General features: G+C 33.7%; 1 protein-coding gene across 1 annotated transcript; it reads right to left on the reverse strand.

The window, feature by feature from the left end:
* LOC107642596 lies at positions 2,223-4,831 on the reverse strand. The gene has a single exon (XM_021115815.1). The coding sequence runs from the start codon at positions 4,291-4,293 to the stop codon at positions 2,962-2,964; it is 1,332 nt and encodes a 443-aa protein (XP_020971474.1). The 5' UTR covers positions 4,294-4,831; the 3' UTR covers positions 2,223-2,961.

Below are 10,889 nucleotides of genomic sequence, written 5' to 3' on the forward strand. Positions count from 1 at the left end.
TACCAACAAAAACAAAAAAAAAAGAGTAAATCCATTCTATTTATGTTTATTTGAGTAATTAGTTCATTTATCTATTTTAATAAGTATCGAAAGTTTGAATTATGTCTTAGGTATGTAATAACCCATTAATTAACGATAAATTCTTAGTCTTTAGCTCGTCGAATTAGAAAATATCGTAAGAAAGAGAAGCCGAGCCTCATACATGATAAGGGGGAGGCAATAACCTCCCCCAACTATCAAGTTTTCCTTATAAGTTATGCATAAATTTTAGTTTATCCCCTCTTAAATTTTGTATTTTTTTTTTTTGTTAATGGTAAAAAATTTTTAGCCCTTTCCTAAAAGTTAATCTAGTCCCCTGGTAAGAAATCGAAAAGAAAAAAAATGCTATGTAAATACCTAATAAGAAAGTCATACTAACTAGTATCTATATCACATCATTCTTTTCTTTGGAGCATACAATGTGCCATTTATTTTACCGCATCTATTCAAGCTACACAGAAAACTATTGATATTTGTTTCCATACTCACAAGTCCTAATCCCACAGGCACATGCAAGAGTCTTGACTCTTGATGAGAACTATTTGGTGATTATGATTGTAAAAGAAATGAACATGAGTGACTTGATGGATGTTAGAGAACTCTCTAATGATATATTGATATGTTTGGCCAGAGGATCCCCCATTTATGGCTTAAGTGGGAGAGAGCACAAAGATATTAGTAACTCTTTTTGTCAAGGATTGCTTTTTTTTTTATTAAACTATCATTTCTATCCACACAAGTTTTAAACGCTGACAAATCTATCCATAAAAAAAAAAAACTAACATTTCTATTCACAAAAGATGATTCAGTATGCTAAAATTATTCAAACACTAAAAAATCACCTAATAACTTCGAATTATCATTTTTCTAACCCTAATTTCAACACCCCTCCTTTAAATCTCAATCCTCCCTTTATTTTTTTCATGGATTTCACCACCTTCACCAACACCACCATGGCCACCAACCGTAAGCCTCACCTTCGGAGACAAAGGAAACTTTGATGGCGCACCGCCTGCCGCTAGGGACTGGATCCCGTCCTCCACGCCTTCCCGTGTAACCTCCTGGTAAAAAGCAAGCATCCCATGTGCACCACCCAAAGAAATCACCTTTGTGTCGTCATCGCTGTTCTCGATGCAAAGCTCGAGCTTGTCGCGGATGTTGCATTGAAGGCATGCTCTGAAGCCTCCTTCAATGAGAGGGAGGAAGACAGTGTAGAGAATCTAGTTACTCTCGTCGCTGTTGTTAGATTCGAGGTGAGAACCGTCCTTGGTCTTAACGAGAAGGCACTGAGTTTCCAATGTAATGTCTCTTCCTTTGTCATCCTCTGAGCCATCAACTATAGCTTGAAGCGGAAGGAGGAAGGCGAGGTTTACAATTGGTGATGGTAATGGTTGAAAGAGCCTAACAACAGAAACAACACAAATATCCAATACAAGAACAATATGGAAGCACTCAACACAATATAGCAGCAACTATGAACAAGCAAATATAGCAAGTAAAGCAATAACAAGAACACACCGAGATTTTGACGTGGAAAACCCCCTCAATGTGAGAGGTAAAAACCACGGGTCGTCCAGATCAATTAAATAGCTCCATTATAATCAAACGAGGTACAAGAGAGTCTCAAACAAAGCACAAAAACGTGCATATAACCAGCCAAAACATCAAAGCACCAAAGCTCATAAATGAGAAGCAAGAAGATGAAAAATACCCAAAAACAGAGCTGTTGTTCGAAGCCTATTTCTTCCTCTGTATACCTCCAATTAAAAACTCCACCGCCCAGAATGAAGAACAAGATGAGATGAATACGCAGTTCAAATTTCAAACCGATCCAACGATGAACGAATGAGAAACTACCATTTGAAATTTACTGCTTTGCATAAAAACGGGAATTTTGTTTTCCCTCTTCTCTCTCACTTTGTGGCTACACTCTCTACCTCTCTCAATGACCTCCAAAATCTGATTAGGGTTGTGACACATTAGATGCAAAGAAACACCCTCAAAATGTTGGGTTTGGACCTCACAAAGGAGAGAAAAAACCCAACAATGGTGTTGGTGAAGGAGGTGGTAAAATCTATGAGAAGAGGGTTGAGATATGAGGGAGAGGTGTTGAGATTAGAGTTAGAAAAATGGTCATTTGGAATTTTTAGGTAATTTTTCATTGTTTGAATAATTTTGTTGTTGGTAATTTTTCATTGTTTGAATAATTTTGTTGTTGGTAAAAATGATCGTTTCTATTTTTTATGGATAGATTTGTCAACGTTTGAAACATTTGTGGGTAAAAATGGTAATTTACTTTTTTTTCTTTTTTTTTTTACATGAAATTCTAGGTAATGATACATCTACATTAATTTGAGATGGAAATGAAAATGAAGCAGCAAGTAGCATATCCGAAAACACAGACAAATCAGCACATAAACTAAGGGAGATTACGGGGAAAAAAAATTAGCTAAATCAATCAATCAATAAATAAGAAAGAAAGGAACAAAGAAGAGAATATAGAAAGAAACTTTTCCCTTGATGCACAAAAGTGACATCAATCATCCTACCAAAGTCAAAGCATGCTTCTAGGCTCCTTAAACGTTTGCAGAGACACTTAGTGCTTATATATTGCTCACCAAATTGTTCTTCACATTGGCAGCAAGAATTTAACTTGCATCCTTGTGGAATACGAGGTCATTTGTTATCAATTGCATCTATCATCTTTGGCAAAAGATAGAAATTACTAATTAGAAACAGTCAGAACAAGCATATACACATCAAGATCCTAATCATCGGGATGCAGACGAGATTACAGGATACAAGAACTAAACTGATGGATTAAGTCTCTAACACAACCTAGTAGTCATGGTTATCTTGAACAGCTAAGCTACCACTAAAGAAATTCTTGTACAGAACAAGAATTACCAGCTAAAAAGACTACTACAAAGCTTCAGATTGTTTTGAGATATAAACTTGAGACTTCACCAATGTTTGTCCGATTTTAATGCCAGGCATGATCATGAACTGAACACTGTAGGTTCCTTGTTCTGCAATCTCTCTTTCCACATTGACAGATTCCATGTACAAACTTGAGAACATGCTTCCATTGTCTGCATAAAACATGGTTGCATTGGGGTCTATTGATGCTGCAGAACCTAGCAAAACCCAAACCCATTTAGCCATTTTCGTGAATAATTGATAGAACTCTGTTCTCGGGTGCTTGCCGTTTGATACCAAACTCCGGTGATCCAAATTTCCAAAGAAAGACTCTTCCATTGTGCGATGAACAACCAGAAGATACTTTGTTCTGCAAAATTTAGAGAAATCTGAGTCTGGATTCTCCATCAGTGCATCAATTGGATCATCAAACTTCACAACATCACCAACATCATAAGATCTTAAGGACACCCCATGAAACATTCTGCGAGCAATGTAGGCCTCAAAAGCATACTTCTTGTCTCCCCTTTTGACATAAACAGCATCATTCTCAATCCATTTTGCTGCAGCATCCAAGTCCCAACCTGAAGCCTTCATCAAGCTAATCAACGGTTTTGCAAAATCATGAATGGACATTGAAGAAGCCTCGAAGACCTCATGGAACTTAGCAACACTTGAAACACTTGCATTCTTCATCTTATTTATCCTCTTGATCTTCTCTGTCAGATTCTTATTCACCATCTCCAAATCATGAAGCTCTTGTCGCAACCGAAGAATCTTAGAGTCTTTAACATTGTTCTTACCCTTAAGCTTCCCCAACAATGCTTCCTTGGCCTTAATTTCAGATCGTAAGCGATCAAATCTCCCGGCATTTAACATTGCAATCCTGCATTGCTTCTCCTTATATTCAACCTTGAACTTGCAAAGCTTCTCAAGCTCAGCACTTACTCTTTTATCAGCAGAAACAACCTTGTGAGGGTCATAAGGTATATGAGCTTGTTGGAGCTCAAGATAAGCCAATTTGATAGCCGAAACAACATCGAAGATCTTCATGATCTCCAAACCAGCACAAAAACCCTCACCTTTAGGCACCTCAAATTCAATGGGATGTGGATGGATTTTCTGTCCATGGCTCCTATTATCATCACTTGCAACACTACTAGTGTTTCCACTCACTGAGGCATTATCACAAACAGGTTTGTGCAAGTGATGGAGATTGGGGAGTTCAGATGAGAACACCCCAATGGATTTCAATGTGCACACTTTTGCCAACTTGCTAACAATTTCTGATATGTTTGGGTTTGGTTTTATGAGTTTGGTGTTTGAACATTCCATCCCAAAAATATCAAAAACTTTCTAAACTCATAAAAAGACCAATCAATCCCTAACAAAGTTCTAGCTTTGCTTCAAAATACAACTAAAACCAACCATCCACAAAATCTTCACACAAAGAAGCAAATTCAAAGACATTAGATTATTAGAAAACAACAAAAGAAGCAAGATTTTCACTACTTAAAGCACTATCTAACATTTACCAATAAAGGGGTGTCTTTAGATTCAAAGTAGTGAATATTAAACATGATAATGAAACATAATAACAAAAAAAGGACACATTTTGAGGATGAACAAAGCATGAGTGTGTTCAAGTTGGAGGATGCAAGAGAGAAAATCTTACCAGAAGAAAGTTGAAGGGAAAAGGGTGAATGGAAATGTTGGTGTTGGAAAGAGAGAAGGGTAGAAACATTTAGTTGAGGTTCTGACATGCTGAAAAAGCTTGAAAGTAGTGAAGGCGCGTGTGAGAGTGTGTCCTTGTGCTCTTTTCTGCAAACACTGTCAAATGCGACAAAATTCATCGACTCTTGTTATTATTACTTTTCTTTTCTTTGCTCTTTGGAACCAAGTGCATGCACAACCGCGGGAATCTTTTGCTTCGAAATATGCTATTTTCTTCACTTAAAATAATTGGGTTAACTTTTTATCTTACATTTTTTATTAAGGAAAATTGATTTAATTAAATAATTTTAATTGTTTATTTGTATATTTTACCTCAATTATTATTGGTACAAATATTAGTTTATTTGAAGAGAAAAAAAAAACGAAAATAATACTTAAGATTTTACAAAATCAGCCATTATGTTTATTAGGGGTGGAGCTACACATATGGAAAGGAGGCAATGGCCCCAAATTTTTAATTTTTGTTAAAGAAAAAAGAATAATAGATATAGTCCCTCTTTTTTTTTATTTCCTAGCCTCTCTCTAACTATTAAATCAACCAAAATTCTGTAATATAAATAGAATTTTTTTTTGTGAACAAAGTTTTGTTATTGAGAAATGTAGGCCCATACTAATATATATAAGATCTACATACACTTGTAACAAAAAATCTAGAACATACAACAACATAACATCATAGTACTGGGCTCATTAAGATATCTGAATCTGATCTTAAGTCAAATGAGGCCTAGTACCTCAAAACTAACCCCACCTACAAAACTCTTATGAAAGTTGCTAAAATGATTTGTATCCCACATAATAATGATGCATGCTGGCCTCAGATAATGCTACAAGCCTACAACTAAAAGGTGCAGAGATAGAAAATATAGACATAAATAATAGCTAGACATCTCAATTAATGGGTAAATACTTTTGAAATATTTTCCCTTCGAATTTTCCCATAACATATTTGGCTAATTCTTGTGTATTTGTCTCCATGCCTGCTTAGCATCATGTCCTTGCTGATTTATTGCAATTTATTTGATTAGTTAATATTATAAGATTTTTATTATACTATTAGTATATAAATTAATCTCTTATGAAAATAAAATCTTGTCTCCAAAAATTGAAATGGTGCCTTTTGCAAATTAAAATGGCATGTGACACTGTTCCTGTGGAAGTGGAGCACACGCTACTTGTAAGTTATATTGGATTGGGTCCATACAATATCTATCTTTTGGTATTTGACGCAAGTTTATGATATGTAGCCCCACATGGGCATGGGTTGCTTCTTCATTAAATTGCATTCAGACTTCAATCCTAAGTCTTTCAGTTAGCAATAAGGTGCAATCTATTATTTACTAAGTGAGACAGAGACATGTCATTGCAATTTGCAAGTTAAATAGATTTGAATGTGATGGCTGGATGTGGACGTATCTTGTGAATTTTATCATAGGTTTTATAGTTATATGAATGACAATGGATGCAAGAAGGAAAGGATGAAACAAAGAGTTAAGCTTTAAATTAGTACATCAAGTTACACTTAGAGATTTAACGCTTTTTAATTTCAATATAAACGCTGAGTGGTGTTGGACTCCATTATGGGGGAGGGAGGTGCTTCACAATACTGTGGTGTCAGTGTAGTCACAATTCGGACCTTCCGAGTTTTTGCTGGCTAAACGGATCGTCCGATTTGCCATTCACCAGACGCATGGTCTGATTTGGAAGGGGATGGACACGCGTCGCGCAGCAACTTCTCTCCAAACGGTGCCCTGAAACCAAACAAAGACTCATGCGTTAACCACTCTCACTATGCGAATACAATCACTTTCATAGATTTCACTTTCAACTTGAATCCCCCCATTCTTCTTCTTCGTTTCTCTTCTCAACCGTACATGGTGGAAGAAATAAAAGCATGCCAAAGAAACACAAAATTAAAGATATTGATCAACCTGAACTTCATGTTATACATTATCTCAGTCATCCTGATTATGTAAATTTTTTTTTGAATATTTTTAAATATTTTATATTTATAATTATTATTTAATATAAATATAACCAAATTAAAAAGTGCCAACGGCTCAATTTTTATTATAATTATTATTGAAAATAGGGTTAATTTTTTTAAATCCTTTTAAAATTATTAACTATAATTGTTATGGATGAAGCTAAATGTTATTGTTGTTGTGAGAAACTGTTAATACTAAATGAGTAGTAGTAATATTTTTAAAGCACGTTAGTTTTATTTTGAGAATATTTTAATTTTTTTAATTATAATTTTTATTGTTAGCAAGTTAGTTAGTTGTTATTAATGTTGTTAGAAAATGAATTTAGGCATAGATTGATTATTATTATTTTTTAAAATTGAGAAAAATATGTTTAAATAATAGTAAATGACTAATTAATATTAGATATTATTCAAGATGTTGTAATATTGTAGAGAATTTTGATTAGGAATTTATGTATTAGTTATTATTATTATTAGTAGTTAGTTATGATTTATGAAGAATTTTAAGGATTAATAATTAATTTTAGAAGTTAGAATTATCTGTTTTATAAGGTTTTAGTAAATGAATTTATGATAGTAACTTGTTTCTTGTTGAGCTATTTGTGCAAATTTTGTAACCATCATAGTTATTTAATTTTGGCAGGAGTTTATTGTTTTAGTTGTTGTGGTTAAAAAATTATTATATTTTAGTAGTAAGTTAGTAATTGTTAACAAGTTCGACTAATAATTTGTTATGTTTTTTGTAGAAATTAAGAATGTTGACATGTGACCACCCAGTTCCTCTGGATCAGTACAACGATAGGGTGGAGGAGCATTTACGATAAAAAAAAACTAATTTATTCGTAAATAATTCAATAACTAACTAAAAAAAACTAATACGACGAATTACGTACCTGCAGTCATGTATTCCGGAAACTCCAGAACATGCATGGCTTCCAAGTTCAGAACTCGCATGAATGATGGCTCCTCAAACGGCAGTTCGTTTGCGAGTGCATTTTCCACCTCTGTCACATCTGGAGCCATACTTCCGTCACCTTGATCTTCATCTCCATCTGGATCAACACATTCGTAGTTGCTTTCGAACTCTTCTTCACTGTCACTATTATAATCTTCCCGTAGAATATTCCGGTCGGCCTCAAATTGTTCAAACTCAACATACAACTCGATGAACGAGATCTGAGCCCGGTTTTCAATATATATTGAAAACATCTCTTGCATGCTTGCTTCGTCCGTCACATATCTGGTTTGAAATTGGACGAAGCCACCAAACACCGGTATGGGATATTTGTATAGAATACATGATATTTTTCTTGCCCTCTTAGAATCAATCTTTTCACAGATCACACATTTGAGCTCTTCAAATGAGATGATAAAAGGAATAACAACATCTAGTGAATTTTCACAAATAAACTTTACTCCTTCAGACGTTTGTAACAAAATCTGACCAAAATAATACACTTTTAACAATACTCTGTCACTCATTTCTCTCAATCACTAAAAAAGGAGCATAACCAAAGCTACTAAATTTTCTGGTTCAAAACAAGTAAGGAAGAAACTCAAAAAGAAGAAACAGAAGAAGCAGCCGTTGAAGAAGGGGAAGAAGACGCGAGTAAACTACCACCAACTCACTACACACTTTATATAGCCCTCTATATTCAACTCGGACCCTTCGACTAGGTTAACCTGATTCAAAAAAATATTAAACAATGAAATCGGACCATGCGTTTTCATGTTCCAGTTCATATAAAAAATTGCCTAAGTTTAGCCAAAACGGAGGGTCCGAGTTCAGTCTTCCCGAATTCAAACTCTCAACATGCAACTTAGACCATGCGAGTTGATGTTCCATTTCATCAGTTAAAAACCCCATCTCAAGCAACACGGAGGGTCCGATTTCAACCTTCCGAAATTTAATTCCTCTTACCTCACAAAACGGACCATGCGATTTGTTAGGGAATAGTTTAAAACCAAAATGTTGTCCCACATATATGTCTAGTCCCCCTTGAATCCATATCGAAGAATAGCACACATATGCCTTCCATTTCCATAAAATTGAGCCGAGATTTAAAGTGGTCTCTAAAATTAATAATTATTTAATTTTAATTTTGAATTTATATTTTAAAATTTAGAGTAGTTCTTTAGACAATTTTTGTCTATCATTAGTCATCAAAAAGTTGAGGTGGATTGATTCTTATCACGTTGACACTAAAATTATGTCATTTTATATTTATGAAAAAGGGTAAATCATAAAAATACATCCGAATAATTTTGTCGTTGACAAAAATACATTCGAATTTTGTTATCGACAAAAATGCTCTCAAATAGTTTTAAAACGTAACAAAAATGCACAACATTAAATATGTATTTTCAAAAAATATTTTAGAGATTAAATTTTGATGTGATTTTTTGCAAACATGATTAAAAAAATGAGATTTTTTATCCTTAAAATTTGGTGATTTTTGCTAAGTATATTTTTTTTTGTGATTTTTTTATCAATAATCAATAATACTTTTAAAAAAATCACAATAAAAATATACTTACCGAAAAATTGCCAAATTTTAAGAATAATAATATCTCATTTTTCTAATCATACTTGTAAAAAACCGCATCAAAATTCAATCTCTAAAGCATTTTTTGAGAAATACAAATTTAATATTGGATATTTTTGTCGCATTTTAAAATTATTTGAGAACATTTTTGTCAATAGCAAAATTCGAGTACATTTTTGTCAACAACAAAATTATTCGAGTGCTTTTTTAGTAGTTTATCCAATAAAAAAAAAACTAACTGCGTCGGAGGCCCCCTCCCAACCTACTCTCCCATACTCTCAGTACTCAACACATGTCAGAGGTGGAGCCGTTAGTTAGCCGTGGGCATGCCAACGTGACTAGACTTAGTCCACCTCAGCTTTCCAATAACTAATGATAAACAAAAATTGTCTGAAGGACTACTATGAGTTTCGGAGTGTTATTTTGAGGATAAAATTGAGTAACTATTAACTTTAGTAACTACTTTGAGTCTCGAGTGTAATTTCAAAGACTATTTTGAGACTTATCTCAAGAAACAAATGGATGAAAATTATCTTAAGAAAAATGTTAGAGAACCATAGATTTTGTTCTTGCTGAGTTTCGCCGGTGTATAGCTCATCTGTCGATGAATGTCTTCAAGTTTCTCGTCGGAATGAGTTATACGTCGGCAATGAGAGAACAAGGGGGTGGATACCTGCAAAAGACACTCCGACGCTCAAGTCAGTAAGTGTTTAAGAGGTATAAGAATAATTCTATGAATATAGAATGTATATAGAACATATCTAGAATCTCTATAGAATATATGATGTATATAGAAATTAGTGCCTTTTATAGGCGTAGAGTTGATGGATAGAGTTGATGATATGACCGTTGATCATTAAGTCAGAATAATGGTCATTAAGTCGGTAATGAAGGTATCGGTTACAGAATGAATGATAATTAAGGCCGAGTTATAACTCATAATGCACAATAAAGACCGAGTTATAAGGTGACGGATCAGAGTCCCCAAGCTTTGTCTGCCGATCATATGATCCAGGTTAAGCTTATTACATCCATATTTATAGAATTTTGTATACAAAAATTATATAATTTGTATTTATATTTACAGAATTTTGTACATATAAATTAATATAATTTATACTCATATTTTTTAGAATCTGTATACATAAATTAATACAATTTATTTATTAAATACAATTTAATATTTATCATCATCAAATAAAGATAAAAATATTAAAAATGGTTGCTTCCAAAATTTATCTTATGATAATTTTCTAATATTTTCCTTAATTTGTAAGAGGTTCCACGTAATAAGGGAATACATCTATCTTTTGGGGAAAAGATAAAGGAAATTCCACCTAACAAGGAGCCGAATATGCTAAAGAATTAGCTTAAATAAATTAATTGAATTCTTGGATCAAATAACCAGTTAGCAACTAATTTCCTCTTTTATCGGCAGATAGGCGATACTGTTGGGTCATGAAGGTCACGTGAAATGCTACTAAGTTCAGTTCCCTTGCTTGGTAAAACACATTTTAATCACTTTTGTGCTGTCCCCAAATCCAACCAGTAACACACCGAATAATCTAACAACGGCTTCCCAAGATTATGCTATTGTTCTATTCTGGTATGTTCCATTATTCCCTCTCTATATTTTTTGTGGTGCTATTTTCTCTGCATGTAAA

The sequence above is a fragment of the Arachis ipaensis genome, chromosome B01 (genome assembly GCF_000816755.2).
Source record: "Arachis ipaensis cultivar K30076 chromosome B01, Araip1.1, whole genome shotgun sequence".
NCBI lineage: Eukaryota > Viridiplantae > Streptophyta > Magnoliopsida > Fabales > Fabaceae > Arachis > Arachis ipaensis.